Source organism: Emys orbicularis, chromosome 1 (genome assembly GCF_028017835.1).
Source record: "Emys orbicularis isolate rEmyOrb1 chromosome 1, rEmyOrb1.hap1, whole genome shotgun sequence".
In the NCBI taxonomy this organism is placed as follows: domain Eukaryota; kingdom Metazoa; phylum Chordata; order Testudines; family Emydidae; genus Emys; species Emys orbicularis.
This window is the reverse complement of record NC_088683.1, coordinates 234,926,972-234,945,363: the sequence shown is the minus strand read 5'-3', so window position 1 is coordinate 234,945,363 and position 18,392 is coordinate 234,926,972. Positions and strand designations below refer to the sequence as shown.

Below are 18,392 nucleotides of genomic sequence, written 5' to 3'. Positions count from 1 at the left end.
AGTGATCTCTCTCCTGTCGTCCATCACCACCCTCTGACAAACAGAGGCTAGGGGCACCATTCCTTACCCATCCTAGCTAATAGCCATTAATGGACTTAACCTCCATGAATTTATCCAGTTCTCTTTAAACCGTGTTATATTCCTAGCCTTCACAACCTCCTCAGGCAAGGAGTTCCACAAGTTGACTGGGCGCTATGTGAAGAACTTCCTTTTATTTGTTAAACCTGCTGCCCATTAATTTCATTTGGTGGCCCCTAGTTCTTATATTATGGGAACAAATATATCTTTTTTTGAGATGAGACCACATCTGTACGCAGTATTCAAGATGTGTGTGTACATGGATTTATATATGGGCAATAAGATATTCTCCGTCTTATTCTAGATCCCCTTTTTAATGATTCCTAACATCCTGTTCGCTTTTTTGACTGCCGCTGCACATTGCATGGACGTCTTCAGAGAACTATCCACAATGACTCCAAGATCTTTTTCCTGATTAGTTGTAGCTAAATTAGCCCCCATTGTATTGTATGTATAGTGGGGGTTATTTTTCCCAATGTGCATTACTTTACATTTATCCACATTAAATGTCATTTGCCATTTTGTTGCCCAACCACTTAGTTTTGTGAGATCTTTTTGAAGTTCTTCACAGTCTGCTTTGGTCTTAACTATCTTGAGCAGTTTAGGATCATCTGCAAACTTTGCCACCTCACTTTTTACCCTTTCTCCAGATCATTTATGAATAAGTTGAATAGGCTTGGTCCTAGGACTGACCCTTGGGGAACACCACTAGTTACCCCTCTCCATTCTGAAAATTTACCATTTATTCCTACCCTGTGTTCCTTGTCTTTTAACCAGTTCTCAATCCATGAAAGGATCTTCCCTCTTATCACATGGAGAGAGAAACTAAGAAATGTTCTTTGAGTGATTGCTCATGTGTATTCCACAGTAGGTGTGCGTGCTCGCCACATGCACCGGTGTCGGAAGTTTTTCCCCTAGCAGTACCCGTAGGGGAGCGCCCCAGCAACCCCTAGAGTGGCGCCTCCATGACGCGGTATAAGGGGCGCTGCGCGCTCCCCCCACCCTCAGTTCCTTCTTGCCGCCAGTGAAGGTGCTTCGGAACTGCTCTGCTCCAGCTTTGCTGTAGCTTGTCCCCAGAACTCTTGTTTGTTCAGTGTATGTGACCTGTAGTTAGTACTCGATTAATTTTAGTTTAGTTTAGCTAGTGCGCCCGGGCCAGGGCATGCCCTGCACCCGGGTTTTAAGTTGTGCGACACTTGTAGGCGCCCGATACCAGTGAGTGATCCGCACGTGGACTGTTTACGCTGTTTGGGTGAAACTCATCTCAGCAATCGCTGTAAGATTTGCAAGTCATTTAAGCTTCGGACCGAGAGAGAGAGAGAGACTTTAGGTTTTAGGTCGGTGCGCGGCGACCTCCCCGGTGCCATCTACTAGTCGGCATCACTCCCCATCCATGGGGCACGTCAAGAACTGAGGGTGGGGGGAGCGCGCAGCTAGGGGCACTCCCCTATGGGTACTGCTAGGGGAAAAACTTCCAACACTGGTGCACGTGGCGCGCACGCACACCTATTGTGGAATAGACATGAGCAACACATCTCAAAGAACACCAGTTACGGAAAAGGTAACTGTCTTTTCTCCCAAGTAGCCCTAGACTTCACGGATATAGGAAAGAAGTAAAGGTATGAAAGTTACTGTATAGCTTCTATCTTGCAGTCCTTGTTTGACTCAACTAATCTTTCTCTGACTGTCAGAGCTTTCTCCTGGAGGAATGTTTGTGCCTTTAAAAAAACAAATACAAACCTCTGTAATAGGACCCTCCACCTTTGATGTTTAGTGTCAGTATCTGCAAAAGATGTTTTTCTCTAGTATTGAGCCAAAATAAATATCAGCTGTGGAACAAGGCAGTCCTTTTTTTGATGATGCAACAAATATACCAAATGAATAATGTCTTCCTTTGTGGTATGCAATATTGACATAAAATTTGTTATATCCTCCATAATTTATTTCCCAATATGTTTTATTTTGTTCATTTCAAAGTCATTTGTCCCTTGTCCTCTGTCCATCTGTTTAAACAGAGCCCCGGGGAACTTTTGGCATGGAAACACAATAAAATAAATACTTTACATGTTTTCTAATTAACTCTTTTTTAAAATCTGCTTAAAGTTAAATTAAAATTTCTGAACACATTTACTAACTTACTGTATTGTTAGAGACACTTCTTCAGCCAACCTGTATTGTGAGAGATCTAAGCCATACTTTTTACATAACTCATTTCAATGAAAGAGACCCCTGCTGGTAGGCTCATAGCATAGAAATGTAAAGTCCCATTGCTAGCTAGATAAAGGCATACGTTGTAGATGGGTGAATTAGCTAAATACACTTCATCCCTCTTTGTTGCCCCCTTGAATTTTGGGGCATCTAAAGGTGACTTACAAAGGAAACAAATTTTGTTTATTCCCTATTTGGCTTCTTTATGATGTATTAGGAAAGTGTGAAAGTTTTTACTACTTGTTTTTTACATAGCAATTCTGGTCTTGTCTATCTCGTCTCTCTTCTCCTCCCTTCTCTCCCCCCCCACCCCCCCGATGAATGGAAAACTGGTAGAATTATAACAGAGAGATCTTTCAAATGAAACTTGATTAACTGAGAACAGTAGTGATTTTTATTCAGATTAATTTTTTTCATTAATGACAATTTAACTCAAACATATGAGTAAACCCTTGAGCGAAAAGCTATCTTTGTAAAAGATTAAGAGCTCAGATTGCTAACACAGCATCCAGTAAACCTCAGGAACATCAAACTTAGCAATTAGACTCTTAATTTAAAAAAAACAAAACCCTTCTCTTTTGTGGGGATGGGGGATGGGAAGAAAGTATTTTTTTTTTATACATCATAAATAAGCAAAACAAGGGAGACTTTATAATTTTTTTCCATTGCAAGTCACCCGTAAGGTGCACTATTTTGATGCAGTATTTCTATTAAATGGGATAGTTCTGTGAATGGGAAGTGGTATATTGTTTTCTTTGCTTATTTTGGCCTATCATTTTTACAGGGTATTGCTCAGATTAGCCTGGCTGATCATGAGAGTTCCACTGAGATGCAGCTTCACTGGTATCCCGTCCAGATATTCACTGGTTCAGACCCACAAAGGGCGAAGGACAAAAATCAGTGTGAAGAAAGCACTCCACAGAGTTCTAGAAATACGACTACAGTGAAATCGGTATGGCCAGGAAGGAGCAGTTTGTTAACTTTAAGTGGAGCCTCATCCTCTACAAGTTTGTTTGTGTTCCTGTGTGGAATTTGTATACTATCTGCACAGATAGGTGAAATTTTAACTTTGTTTTTGTTGGAGGGGTTACCGTCAAAAGAAAAAAATGAATGTTCTATTACAATAGAATGCTAAATCATATGTGCACGGATAATCAAAGCAGAAGAAAGGTGCGTCTTGAAAAGAGGTCTGATTTTTCCCTGCTAAATTGTTCAACTAATCTGCAGCATTTAGGCTGCAGAAAAAGGGTCATCGTACAAAGTTTCAGAACCACTGAATTTTAGTAGAAAATATAGCTTTCTAATGTGGGAGAGTGCTTTGTGTTCTGTTAATGGCAGTATTTGATGATGATTTAAAAACCAGTATTTTGAAAGTATTTTATAAAATAGAAGTAGCAAACTTATTTTTTTCAGTGTAAGGAACACTGCATTGTAACTGGTTAATTCCTTTCTGTGTGAAAGACTATTAGTATTAGGCTGTGTTTTCTTCCAGTTGTATACACTAATACTCCTCAAGAATCTGAAAATATCTTACATTTTGCAGTATCTTTAAAAGAAATCACAAATCTTATCCAGTTTTCCACACTTTGCTAGAATAAAGGCTCAGATCCTGCAAGCACTTATGCAAGTGCTCAACCCTAATCCTATTACTGCTATTTAAAATAAACTTAAAACATTCACCCTTTCCCAATGAAAGGCTGCCACCTCTTTGGGGAGTTCCAGTAACTGAACAGCATTTATGTTTTGGTCACCTGGTGAGTATAAAGTCATGATTCAGGACACACTTCTTTTATTCTGAATACTCCATAAAAGCTAAGTGCTGGTTGAAGCTGTTCCATTTGAAGCCCATTTTCTCTTTCAGGATGCAGTGACAGCCCTATTAGCTAGGACCACAGCTCAGCTGGAAGCAGTGGAGAGAGAGCTGGCAGAAGAGAGAGTGAAATTGGAGTACACAGAGGAAGAAATCCTAGAGATTGAAAGAAAGGAAGATCAGGCAGAAGCTGTATCCGAGAGGTAAAAATATTAGGTTAAACCCTGATCAAAAAGAATTTGTAAGATCTTGGCTGAAGTTTACACTGTGGTTCTGTCCTCAAATACAACTGTAAAAACAACAGACCTTACTCTGAGTTCTGCTCCCTGCCTGTTTTCAGTGTATAAGATCATTATAGCCTATCATCACATGCAACCAGGAAGGAACCCAGCTTACCTCTCAGATCCCAGGTTGAGTTTGCAGTGATGACAGCTAGGAAGGGGGTGGAAAATGTCTTTGTTACAAACTGAGTACATGTAGCATGGAGATATTGTGAAACAGAAAGCAGGGAACCCTGCAATGCCATTGTTGCAGTCACTTTCTAGAATATAATTTGCACTTTAATTAAAATTCTGTCGTATTCATGAAGGGAAGTTTAAATAAAACTGCATGTTGCAGAGGAAACAAAATTGAAATGTAGACAGTTCATATCCTGACCTTGCAAACACCTATACACGTGTGTTCAGGATTGGGCCATACACATTTATGTGTTTAAATTGTTTATATATGACCTTGTACAAAAATTAGAAATGAGTTGTTCACACTATAAAAGGATGCATTTTCTGGTGAAAGAGGGAGGGAGGGAGGGATTGATTTTATTATACATTAACAATCCCACAGTATTCTATTCTCCTAACTACTCTCACTTACTTACAATAAGAGCAAAAAGCTCCCGTTTGGACACTAGAGATACTACAGTGCTATCAACTGGACAGGGTAGGGAATGTGCAAAAATTAAGGACATTCACAACACTGATTCCATGGAGCATTTTACTGAATTTTATAAAACCCCATAACTCTCTTGTAAAATGCAGCATGGGTGGATTACAATTGTCAGCAGAGTGTCATCATGCTTCTGAGAGTTTTCTTGTTATGGTGATTCCTTTTTGAAATACTCAACTAATCCTGAATTTATTCATATATAGAGTAACATTTTCAGAAGTGCCTGAGTGACTTAAGGGCTTATGTTGATATGACATGAGTGAAGATATGTTGTCCACATGGATTTCACTGTTGGTACGCTTATACCCCATGTACATGAGATTGGATACTTTTTGCCAGCAGTGTCCATTTAGGCTGTATCAGCCCTAGATGTCCTCACATCCTCCATCTGAGGATATATAGGGCAGAGTGGGCCCAACTATCCCTTAGTTCTTTCTTACTACCTGTGGCAGTGAGATGGAACCCCTGCAGTGTCCACCTTTTCTCTGCACAGTGAACTAGTGTTATTTATCTTCATTAATTGCCTGTTGGCAATATATATACTATAAAAAGTTAATGACGTCTTAAATAAGATTCACATATGCTAGAAAACTTCAGTTAGGCTAGCGATATGTAATAGAAATGTGGCAGAAGCGAAATCTCTAGGATTCAAGACCGATCTCTTGTACAATATTTTGATGTCTATTGACCGGCACTCCCAGTGTCTACTGTGCAGAGGAGAGGGACACATTCTGGGGCAATGTTCCATTTTTCAATCTTTCTCCAAGTGCACACCTCAAGAGATCAATGTAAGCCTCTTCAGACATTGAGTGGAAGACTACAGGCCTCAGCCACCTGGTCAGTCTCTCTCTGTTGGTGCCCGGAGAGCCAAGATTCCACCCTAAGCTCTCAGGCCCCATCTTCTCAGAGTTTTCATGTGTCCATCACTATCTTGGCATCCTCTGACAGGCAGAAAGGAGCACCACCCACCCTGTTCCCATCAATCCTATCGTGTACCACCTGTCAATTAAAAATGCCTTATTAATAGCCTTTACCTCAGCTTAAAGGGTAGGGTGGACTCAGGCCCTCATGTTCTCCTTGTACAGTATTTCATAAGGACAGGGTCACTGTCAGGCCTCATTCCAAGTTACTGCCCAAAGTTGTCTGTGTTTCATATAAACCAATCCATTCACCTCCCATTTTTTCCCCCAAGCCTCACTTAGCCCCAGAGGAAGCCAACCGTCACACACTTGTAGTAAGAGCACTGTCTCTTTACATTGACAGGACAAAATCATTTAGGAACATACTTAGACTATTTGTCATCTTTGCAGGTAGAGCTAAAGGATATCCTGTATCCTTACAGAGGTTATCTAAGTGGATCTCCAACTGTATAAGGACATGCTAGGAGTTAGCCAGGTTAGATCTGCCTGATCATATTAGAGTTTATTCCACTGGGGCTCAGGGACGTTCTGCTGCTTGTTTGAACAATGTCCCTGTACATGAAATTTGTAGGGCACTATATGGAGCTCGGGCCATGCCTGTACAAGACACTATTCTTTGGTAGAAGCTTCCAAATCAGATGCATGTTTTTTGGAAGGGCTGTTCCACAGTCACTAGCATCCACCTCCACGCAAACAGATAATGACTTGTTAATCACCAAGAATGGAATCTACACGGACAATCACTTGAAGAACAAATAACGGTTACTTACCCTATGGTAATTGTGGTTCTTTGAGATGTGTTGTCCACATGGATTCCATGACCCACCTTCTCTCCTCGCTACTATGGAGTCCTACTTCTGAGATTCTGTTTTGGTGAAGGAACTGAGGGATGGTTGGGCCTACTCAGCCCTTTAAGCTTAGGCGCAGATGGTGCAAGGGTATCTAGGATGCAGGCATGGCTCCAATTGATCAATGGCCAAAAGAGTCCGATCTTGCACATATGAGGTGCATGTGCACCAGGAGTCGAATCTGTGTGAACAACCCATACTGAAGAACCAGTTACTGCAGGTAGCTGACCATACTTTCCATTTTCAAAAATGACTGTCGTTGATGAGCCTAAGCCTCATTGAAAGCCAGTGGGATTTAGGGTCCTAAAACACTTAGGCACTTCTGAAAATTTTACTAAGTCCAATATGGAAATTTATTTAAATAATGTTGAACTAGGTTTTATGAAGCCTATCAATGGACACAAAATTCTGATCCACATATCTAGTAAACTAAATTACCTAAAACTGGAAAGCCTGTGCATCAACTTGTGCATATTTCTGAAAACAACATTGCTATCAGATGTTTAGATTATCAGAGATTAAATATGACCAAAATTTTGAATTATTCTAACAAAAGGAGTACCTTTTTTCTTGAATTGTTACCACTTTTCTTGACTGCAGGTTTGTTCCAACTTTAATCCTCTCAGTTTCTTAGACAGCCATTCAGATTTAAGGACCTTCATCCCAGAATTGCTACTTCACCTGTTAGTTATTTTATTTTTCAGCTCCATTCTGCTTTTACATCATTGCAGACTAATCTGTTCAATTCTTTTGTGGTCCTGTTGAGATACCAGCTGCTAGAAAGTGCTAAAGGTGTCCAAAGTAACCATGACTCTTTTTCCTGGCATGTATTACTATAGCAAGATCCTTTCACCCTCTGCCACCCACAACTTTGCTAAATCAGTACACACAGGAGGTGGAGCCTAGAAATTCCCAGAGAACCCATTTTAGAAATAGGTAATCCATCCAGATCTGGTTCTGAGAACTTCTCACAACTCAAAAATTGTGGTAAGATTTTGTTTGCAGTGGAGGACAAAATTTACTATGCTGTTTGGGGAACAGGGGAGTACCAAGAAGATTGTTATGGAGTAAAGTTAAACTGCATTTAATTGTCCTCAAAATAGAGAGCTAGTTTTTGCATAACCCAAACCATTGCTAAATTAAGGAAAGCAATTTAATAGAATTAAAGTGCAACATGCAGTCTGGTATGGTAGCACATATTAGCAAAACTTACTTTATTAACAGGGCAGAACTTGCCCAGAGTGGACATAGTGGAATCCCTGGACTCTACCATATTGGCTAAAACAAGTTCCTCTCTATTTTGAGTGACTCATCTGGGCATGCACTTCAAATGGCAAACTCATGAGATCATGCTTCTGTTTCACAAGCTCGCACAACTTTTTCTGTTGTTAGCACTTGATACAGTATTTGCTTCTCATTCAGATGTATGGGTCTCAACATTTTGCTGCAGGTGTGCAGAATGGGGCATCATATCCACGGACAAATTCTACATAAAAGATTTAATTCCTTGTGGCACATTCCCTAGATGTTCTAGAAGTGAAAGACACAGTCAGTTTCTCTATACTGATAAGATGCCTTTAGTGGCTGCATTCAGACTTTCTTTGCTGTATGCAACAATGAAGATTTTTGCTATTTTTTCCCTGGCTTTTGAAAGAACGGCAATTCAGCAGTTAGTACCTTAAATATGTTGACATGCTTGAACCTTTGTCTTTTATATATGAGTGAAGAACATAGCTGATAGGTGGTATGAGTTCCAGGGTTGTCCATTTTTGAAACTCATTGTGAGATATGGGAGAAGGAGAGATGTCAGTGGTCTGTAAGACCTTTGCCCTTTTAGTTTCTTTAGGGACATATGGGCTGAGAATCCCAGTTAGATCAATGAAGTTGCTTTAAAGCTGCATCTTACTTCTCAAGAGTCAGTAAGTGAACAACTTACTGTTGTTCTGGGGGAGGGATAGCTCAGTGGTTTGAGCATTGGCCTGCTAAACCCTGGGTTGTGAGTTCAATCCTTGAGGGGGCCATTTAGGGATCTGGAGCAAAATCAGTACTTGGTCCTGCTAGTGAAGGCAGGGGGCTGGACTCGATGACCTTTCAAGGTCCCTTCCAGTTCTAGGCGATAGGATATCTCCATTAATTAATAACTTATTTTAGTATTACTGTTTTTGCATCAGAAAGATGTGCAGGTTACTGGCTTTGTCTTGTAGAAACAATTTTTTTCATCTTTCCTACCAACAAATTAGCCATAAAGGTTAGTCTTTAACTTTATTTTCAAAACTAGGACCTCCTTTTGTATAGCAAGTACTTTTTTAGTCTCACCTCCTGGAATGACCCACTTGAAAGAAAAGAAACCTCTTTTGCCGATGCCAAGGATAGTATAGGCCCTTAAATATTGTTTATCCATTTTTCTTTTTGCTTTGGCTTGTATTAAAAAGATATTTTTAGGTTAGGGTTTTATAGTCTTAGATAACAGTTGCATGAGGAAGGCTGCTTCATTATGCAGTGTATGATCAACCTGTATTTATTGATGCAGAAATTCTCAGCAAAAAACACTGTGGCTGGACTTTAAAAAGTGACTGCATAATTGTAGGTCTAGTAACAATACTTGTAGTTATTCAAGGTAAGATAATGACATGGGCAACCAAATCTCCTACTATCGGATGTACATTGCAAGCATCAGGAATTGTCCAACCTCCAACTGGCTAAGGATCTGCTGCTGGAGGCATTATACCAGATTAACTGTACCAACAGCCTGATCTGGTATAGCTAGATCTATTTAAGAAAAGGAGCAGGTCCCAGAAAGATGGACCTGAACCATTTAAAAAATAAAAATAAAAAGTGTGTTCTCCAAAACCAGCTACGTGGTGTGATGAGTTCCTCGGGTATTGCTCTGTAAAACAGAAAACCAACAGCGAGATTTTATACAACCCTCCCATTGCCCACTTTATACAGAGTCTTGATATTGAATATTACATCACAAAATGCCCTCATAAACTGCATAACTAAAGTGTTCTGTATTCTTCTGCCTTTTAATTACACGATGTTCCTTTCTTTTCATGTTATAAGAGAGACTTTAAAAAGAGGAACTGGCCACTTTCTTTATGGTGTTCATAATTTTGAAAACATTCAGTTAGCGCTCCTCTTGCTCTTGTTTTACAAGCTAAATAATCCAGTCTTTGCAGTCCTTTATTTTATACATCACTGTTTTTCATGCTGTTAGTTTGTTGTGTGAGAGGCATTTTGTCCTTTTATTTATTTTAATGCTCTTTTCAAGGCTGGGAAGCGACTTTCTGGGAGGACTAGAAAAGCTGGTTCTTTCATGAAAGAGTTGAAATTGATTGCTTGTCTGTATACCTTAGAGGTCCAAATAGAATAATCACCTCATTCAAGTGGAATGAATCAGAACTGCAGGAACAAAATTTTTGAAAAGGCAAATTATCCTTGAAGATTTGGATGTTGAAATTCATTAACATGGCACATATTTTTGCACAATTCCATCACATTTCTTAGAGTTCCTTGAAATGTTCTGTCCTTAGGAGTTGGCAAGCAGAATCTGTTGACAGTGGATGTAGTAATTGCACTCAGACCAGCCCACCTTATCCAGAGGCATGTTGTGGCGATTCGTTACGTGGACATACATTTGCAGTTCAGGCAGGTCAATACAGTTCTGGGAAAGTGCAACCTCCACCCCTAAAAGTAAGTAGAGAAAACACTGTACTCTTGAAGATTGGCAAATGCCTAGCGCACAGGGTATTACTTGCACTAGCTGAACTCGTGTTATCTGATCAGAAAATAAAACCAGAGCTGCATCGAAAACCCTGACACATTGTTGTCTGCAATGCTGAAAATCATAATCTATATTGAGTTGTTCAACTTACTCTTTCTAGTTACTTTTGAGGGAAAACTGCATGTTTTCTCTTAATTTTACTTCCTATAATTGGATACTTGTCCAGTTTCTTGTTGAACAGAATCACTTTGTCAACTCGTAAGGTGAAATATTTTTGCTCCTGCATAATGAGTGAGTAGGGACCTACACTCAGGGTATGTCTACACCCAGCTGCTAGTTCGGCGGCTGGGAATCGAAGTTCTGGGTTCGACTTATCGCGTCTTGTCTGGACGCGATAAGTCGAACCAGGAAGTGATCGCCGTCGACTGCGGTACTCCAGCTAGACGAGAGGAGTACCGCGGCGTCGACGGGGGAACCGCGGCGTCGACGGGGGAGCCTGCCTGCCGCGTGTGGACCGAGGTAAGTTCGAACTAAGGTACTTCGAACTTCAGCTACGTTATTCACGTAGCTGAAGTTGCGTACCTTAGTTCGAATTGGGGGGTAAGTGTAGACCAAGCCTCAGTAACTGTGTGTTCCCTAGAAGTGTTGTGGAGAAGGCCATCCCCAAATGCAAGTACTCGTACCAATGTCACATTCATGCAAGATTTTTAAAATGTAAAAAGTGGAAAGGTTAAGTTTGTTACCTTGCTTTCACTTTGTTAAAATAAACATAGCTGGTTTTCAGACCAAATTTGGTGGATTGAAGGCTGTACGTCATTTAAAATGTTTTGTTTGAGGAGTTAAGACATGGACCAGGTCCCCAGCTAGTGTAAATCAGCAATGGAACTGCATCTATTTACACCTACTGAGGATCTGGCCCTGTCAGAGTGTGATACACCATTCAGTGTCACATTGTGATTGAGCCATACTGAATAGTTAAGTGAGCCATCTAAAAATTTGGAGGCTTGGTTCAAAGCTTATATGTTCAGGTTCTCCAAATGCTTTGAGGTTTTTCTGTGATATCGTCAAAAAAAAGTTTCCTGGTTCCCTATGACTGACTTCTCCCTACCTTTGTAATGACTTAGTTGTGGGGTTACTCCCTTCCTGAGAATCAGCACAGTTTTCTGAAAAGTGATTTAGTTCTCTCTGTCCATTGAGATAAGAGCTTAGGCAGCTGTCCGGTCCAACAGAGTGCCTGTGCTATTTGATGATGTGGCTATAGGATGCTACATGTTAATCTCCTGATGGTTTAAGGCCCAGCAGAAAGGCTGTTAGCACTTGCAAACCAGTCCCACTATCTTGAATTGTATGGTTTTAGAATGATGGTTTCTTAATTGAGAGATAATTCATGAACTGGACATATTAATTAAAACTAGATCCATAACTTACATGGCAAGTTTTTCTGCTTTTGTTGTAGAAGAGAACATTGGAGTAAATGTACTGTTTTTGGCTGTGATTCTAGGTGGATAAAGAGACTAACACAGAAGATCTCTTTCCAGAAGAAGTCGCTATTCTTCCAAAAGAGAGAACCTGCCGCAGGCCCCGTGGTTCTGCTTTTGTTCGTAGTAGCACTATTGTTCGATCACAAACCTTCTCACCTGGCGCACGAAGTCAGTATGTTTGCAGAGTGAGTCGAATTTTTTTGTGGTTTTACGTTCAGAAGCAGAAAGTGTATTAAAGTGTGCTTTTTTTTTTAATACTTACAACATATTTACAAGAATCAATATCTATATTTTTTTTAAAGTTCAACCAAAAATTCTGCATTGCATTAAAGTATTATCACTGGAAAGAGTTCACTAGGAACTTAGTTCTCTATAAAATATTAAGAATTAAATGATAGAATAGTCTTTTAGGGTCTTATGATAGATACTGCTGACCTCCATAACATAACTCTTCTTTGTTTTTTGTCTATTTGGTGTCTAGTATAGTGGAGTTCTGATCCTTGTTGAGAATTCCTTCTTGCTACCATAATACAAATAACAACTCGCATAGCAGCCACTTGACACGCCTTGAAAATGCATTCTTATCTCATTCTGCAAGAGGCTCAGATAAAATTGCTGCACATTTCTATCCAAAGTGAAGCACTACGTAATGCTTGATACTATTTTATTATATATTGTTTAAAGCAGGCACCTCATTGAATCTGAAAAGCTAGTAATTTAGTGACATTGGTGTAAGCGGGGGAATGGTCCCGCTATAGTGGGGAACTTTCCTGGATTATAAATTAATGGAGATATCCCATCTCCTAGAACTGGAAGGGACCTTGAAAGGTCATCGAGTCCAGCCCCCTGCCTTCACTAGCAGGACCAAGTACTGATTTTGCCCCAGATCCCTAAGTGGCCCCCTCAAGGATTGAACTCACAACCCTGGGTTTAGCAGGCCAATGCTCAAACCACTGAACTATCCCTCCACTACCCTGGTGGAATTGGCTAGCAAAAGAACTGAGTCCTCGCTCCCACTCCCTTTATACAGAGGCCTGCCTTACCTCCCCTTCCACTCTCCTGTGCAGCAGAGTCCCGTAATCCCAATAAGGCTGGGCCCAGGATTCCTGTGGGGCTCGACCCCCAGTCCTGTTGTGCTCACTTAAGACCGAGGCTAGGGTGCCCCATGCCGGGGTGCTCTCTCTGCACTGGTTGCTTCCCTGACCCCTGGTCATTGCATATAGTTCAAAGCAAATACAATTTATTAAACAGAACTAATTTTTAAAAATTAGGAAAAATATGGGAAAGGTTAAAGGAAAACACGTAACACCGCCCCGTGAGCACGGGGGAACCGCAAATAGCTGTCTCTGGAATGTAAGAGAAATTCACAGTCTGTTCCTCTCATGTCCATAGGGTGACCAGATGTCCCAATTTTATAGGGACAGTCTCGATATTTGGGGCTTTTTCTTATATAGGTACCTATTACCCCCCACCCCGTCCCAATTTTTCACACTTGCTGTCTGGTCACCCTACATGTCCAAGGCGTCCTGCCCAGGCTGTGGCTGTGCTGTGGTGATACCGTAGCTCAGACACTTGCTCTGGCAATGGCCACACGCCCGCAGGCTCTAGGTGGCAGGACCCTTCTTCCCAGCGTCAGGGTTATGATCCCCCACCCACCCCTCAAGTCTGGCCTGCAAGACCTCTTGGCTGGGGATGTCTCCCTGCGCTTGGCCTGCTGCCTGGGGTCCTCCCTCGCTCTCCTCAGCTGCTCACCGCACCCGGCTCCAGACTGCTCCAGCTCCGCTCTGCCTCAGCACTGCTGCTGCTGGTCTGCCTCCAGCTCTGCTCCCTGGGCTTCTTCTCTGGATCTCTGTGGCTCTGCTCTCTCCGTACCTCCGCCCCACTTTGCTTCTGGAAGCTCACAGAGAGGGGTGGGACTCCAGGCTCCTGACTCCCTCATTGGCGTGCCTGCCCTGTCAGTCAGGCTGACCTGGAGCATTGGCCTCTCCCCATTGGCCCTGGGGAGTGTCTGTCTGAGTCTTGATTTCTCATTGGCCCTTTCTTTTGATACTGGAAGAGAGCCAAAACCCCCCACTAAGTTTCAGTAAGGGGCCCACAGCCCCTTACATTGGCATGGATCAGTGTTGATGTCGCACTCCCTGTCAGTACCCAGCCCTGGCTGGGAAAGCTAATGATCTAACCAGCGGACCAAATTCAGTGATGAATCCTGGTCACATGCCACCTTCTTGCAAATACACTGAGAAGACTGGCTTGTTATACACAACAATAAACCAATTTTGATGGTAGATCACTCTTGCTAACCACAACAATCTGTTGGCCATTTAAAAAGAAATATAGTGAAACACATGCACCATCTTTTAACAACTAAACATTGTTCAGAAACTGCACAATAGAATTTTTTTAAAGTGAAGGCAAGTATGAACTTAGGATGCAATCTGAGAACTTTTGTCCATTAATGTAAGTAAATCCCAAGTGTCCTAGAAAAGTATTCTGGTGTCTATCATTGTTTCCAATTAAAAGCTTGTAACATTTTTAATTCCAAAGCAGCCATGAGTAAATGTCCATTTATGTTTAATATCTTTTCTAAACAGCTGTACCGTAGTGACAGTGATAGTTCAACCCTGCCAAGGAAGTCACCCTTCATCCGCAATACATTGGAAAGGCGTACTTTGCGCTATAAGCAGGTATACTACAGTATATGAGCATGTGGATTTTTCTCTGCTGAGACCTTTTTTTACAAACTGAAGCAGCAGTACTTTGACCTGGATTTCAAAGGTGTATGTTAAGACAATTTTTATGAAGCATCTGATACTGTAATGTAATAAATAATGGGGGGTTTTTTAGGAGAAGAGACAGATATTTGAGATACAGTCGTAAACAACTGCAAAAACTTGCCTGTCACCTAATGACCAATTTAAATAGATACTGATTATGAATTGGTTTAATTATCCAGTGTGTTAAAACACTATGGGTAATGACTGTGCTTGGCTGCATACCCACAAAGTGCAGTGAGACCAATTAGAAATCCCCGTTACAACCCTATGTGATCTATCTAGACCTTGGTCCTAGGTGTTCAGGAGTAAGCAAGGTTAAGTACCCCTTTAGTCTCTTACCAGAGTAGGGGGGCAGGGAGTGTACAGAGCCTTGGTTTCATCCCTCATATTTGCTGGTCAGTGCAGCTGATCCAGTGTGGGAGGTGTTACAACTTATTGCTGGAAGAGATGAGTAAGAAATTGCTACTGCCTTCAGAGCAAGGAGGAAGCTTGGAAGGAATTTTTACTCAGGATGTGTCTCTTGAGTCACAGTGCATTTGGGGTTTACTCCTGAGTGGTGTAGTTTGTACAGCACCCTTTGCTGAAAGCTATTCCTGAAGTCATCATTTAATAGTAAGAATTTCATGATGGCAGCGGAAGGTATGTAAAATAAGAAAGTTTGGTTCACGACCCTATAAATATGTATAGACTAAGGCCTGGTCTACACTAGGAGTTTATATCGAATTTAGCGCCGTTACATCGAATTAACCCCGCACCCGTCCACACCACGAAGCTATTTAATTCGACATAGAGCTGTCTTAAATTCGACTTCTGTACTCGAAAACGAGAGGAGTAGCGCTAAATTCGAAATGGCAATATCGAATTAGGCTAGGTGTGGATGGAAATCGACGGTAATAGCTCCGGGAGCTATCCCACAGTGCACCACTCTGTTGACGCTCTGGACAGCACTTCGAGCTCGGATGCTCTGACCAGCCACACAGGAAAAGCCCCGGGAAAATTTGAATTCCTTTTCCTGTCTGGGCAGTTTGAATCTCATTTTCTGTTTGGACAGCGTGGAGAGCTCAGCAGCACTGGCAACGATGCAGAGCTCTCCAGCAGAGATGGCCGTGCAATCTAATAGAAAGAGGGCCCCAGCATGGACTGATCGGGAAGTCTTGGATCTCATCGCTGTGTGGGGCGATGAGTCCGTGCTTTCAGAGCTGCGCTCCAAAAGAAGGAATGCAAAGATCTACGAGAAGATCTCTAAAGCCATGGCAGAGAGAGGATACATCCGGGATGCAACGCAGTGCTGCGTGAAAATCAAGGAGCTGAGACAAGGCTACCAAAAAACCAAAGAGGCAAACCGACGCTCCGGATCCCAGCCCCACACATCACGTTTCTACGAGGCACTGCATTCCATCCTAGGTGCGGCCGCCACCACTACCCCACCAGTGACCGTGGACTCAGAGGATGGGATACTGTCCACGGCCGGTTCCTCGTCGGAAATGTTAGCGGACGGGGAAGATGAGGAAGGAGATGAGGAGGACGAGGCAGTCGACAGCGCTTGCACCACTGATTTCCCCGACAGCCAGGAGCTCTTCATCACCCTTACCGAGATCCCCTACCAACCATCCACAGCCGTTACCCCGGACACCGAATCAGGGGAAGGATCAAGCAGTGAGTGCTTTAAACATCTAAACATGTAATTTTAACATAACTGGTCCACCGTGGTAACACACGTTCCCACGCCATGAGTCCAGTAAGTAGTCTGGGATCATGGCACGGCACAGCATGGCGGCATACGGCCCTGGCCTCTGCATGGTCTCCCGAAGCATTCTTCCCCTCTCGCTCTCCGAGATCCTCATTAGAGTTATATCGCACATGACGCCCTGCTTTAAATTAGGGAGGGGAATGTTAGTATTGGGACTGCTTTACAGCCACGCGGTGGAGGCGGCAGAGGGGCAGCATACAGTGATCTTTCCCGGGGACAGCCGCGAGGTGGTGGGACAGGGGCAGAGCTCATGCTTCCCTGATTGCTGCCAGCAGAGAGTGGCCTTGCATTCAGTGCGAAAGGAGCCCAGTGCTACTATTACATTTTTAAGCTGCCACAAGTCTACGGCTTACCATGTTTTCCTGCAACAAAAGTAGAGGTGTCCTGCCACGCTTCTCTGATCGCAACTGCAAGACCCCAGGCACTGAAGGCGAGGGCCGAAAATTCGACCTTGTCCTGTGTGCGCATGTGAAAGGTCCAGTGCATGGTGTTGTTCACAGAGAAAGACTATGTTCTTTGTTAGCAACTTCATTTATCTGTCTCAGGAATTTACTCCCTTTTTCCCATTCCCACAGACACATCTGCGACTGTCTCCCAACCCAGCCTGGCATCACACTCCCAGAGGCTAGCGCAGATTAGGAGAAGGAAGAGAAAGACGCGTGAAGACATGTTTTATGAACTTATGGAGTGCTCACGAGAGCAGGCAGCCCAGACGACACAGTGGAGGGAGAACTTGTCACAAATGCACAGAGCAGTCATGGAACGGGAGGAGAGGTGGCGCCAGGAGGACCAGCAGGCTACTCGAACCCTGCTTGGACTAATGAGGGAGCAAACGGAGACGCTCCGGCGCCTAGTGGATGTTCTGCAAGACCGGAGGCAGGAGGACAGAGCCCTGCTGCTGTCTATCTCTAACCGCCCTCCCCCGCCACCAAGTCCCACACCCCCCTCACCAAAAGTCCAAAGAAGGAGGGGCGGCAAGGGCCGTTAAAACTTTCAGTCGGCCCCTGCAGACTGCTGCAGCAATGGAAGGCTCTCGTTCCAAAGTTTGAAAAGCCCTTTCCTACCCATCTCACAATAGCCCACGTCCAAGTTTCCTCCCCCCCTTTTCATGTGCGGTTCATAATAAAACATCTGTTTCTGTTAAGTACTGTTTCCGAGAGTGTCTTTTAGAGGGGATTCTGTCTGAAGGGGGGGAAGGGGTTTGTTACTTGGACAGGACAGTCACCTGTAGCAGGCTACAGAGGCGGGGGCAGGTCCAGCATCAGGACACATACACAGTACAGTCACCAGTTACCCTGGTCAGTCTGGGAGGCGGTTTTCATGTTCTGGGGTGCGAGGGGGTTGATCTGTGACTTTGTGGCGGGGGAGGGCAGTTACAGATCTTCTGCCGCGGTCCTTATCCTGGATCACAGAGCCACGCAGCAGGGGATCTGTTACCCTCCGCCCCCTGCCAGAAAGTCACTTGGCCGACACATACATGCAGTCCCGCCCAGGACTGCTGGCAGGCTGCGTTGAAACAACCAATCCAGCACTGCGGAGCCTGTCATTCCCGGAGTTTAGAAGCATCATTTGCATCAAAACAATAAACCAGCCCCCCGCCACAGTCTGCGTCCCCGGTTTAAAACATTCCCGCGAAAACAGTAAGAAAGAGAACCTTGTTCAGTAACAAAACGGAACAGATTTTATTTGTTGGGAAGGTGGGGAAGGGGGTATGTAACTTGGAAGGATAGTCAACAGTAACTGGGTAAAGAAACGGGGGCAGGTTCAGTATCTGTGTCCACAAAGTGAACAGTCACTGGAGACCCTGCTCAGTCAGGAACCTGGCTTTCAAAGCCTCCCTGATGCACAGCGCGTCCC

General features: G+C 43.1%; 1 protein-coding gene across 1 annotated transcript in view; it reads left to right on the top strand.

The window, feature by feature from the left end:
• WWC3 (WWC family member 3) overlaps positions 1-18,392 on the top strand; it is a 104,376-nt gene that overhangs the window by 81,140 nt on the left and 4,844 nt on the right. The window contains exons 15-19 of the mRNA XM_065412562.1: positions 3,071-3,238; positions 4,148-4,299; positions 10,340-10,499; positions 12,032-12,196; positions 14,603-14,695. Coding sequence (XP_065268634.1) covers positions 3,071-3,238; positions 4,148-4,299; positions 10,340-10,499; positions 12,032-12,196; positions 14,603-14,695 — 738 coding nt within the window. The remainder of the gene's footprint in view (positions 1-3,070; positions 3,239-4,147; positions 4,300-10,339; positions 10,500-12,031; positions 12,197-14,602; positions 14,696-18,392) is intronic.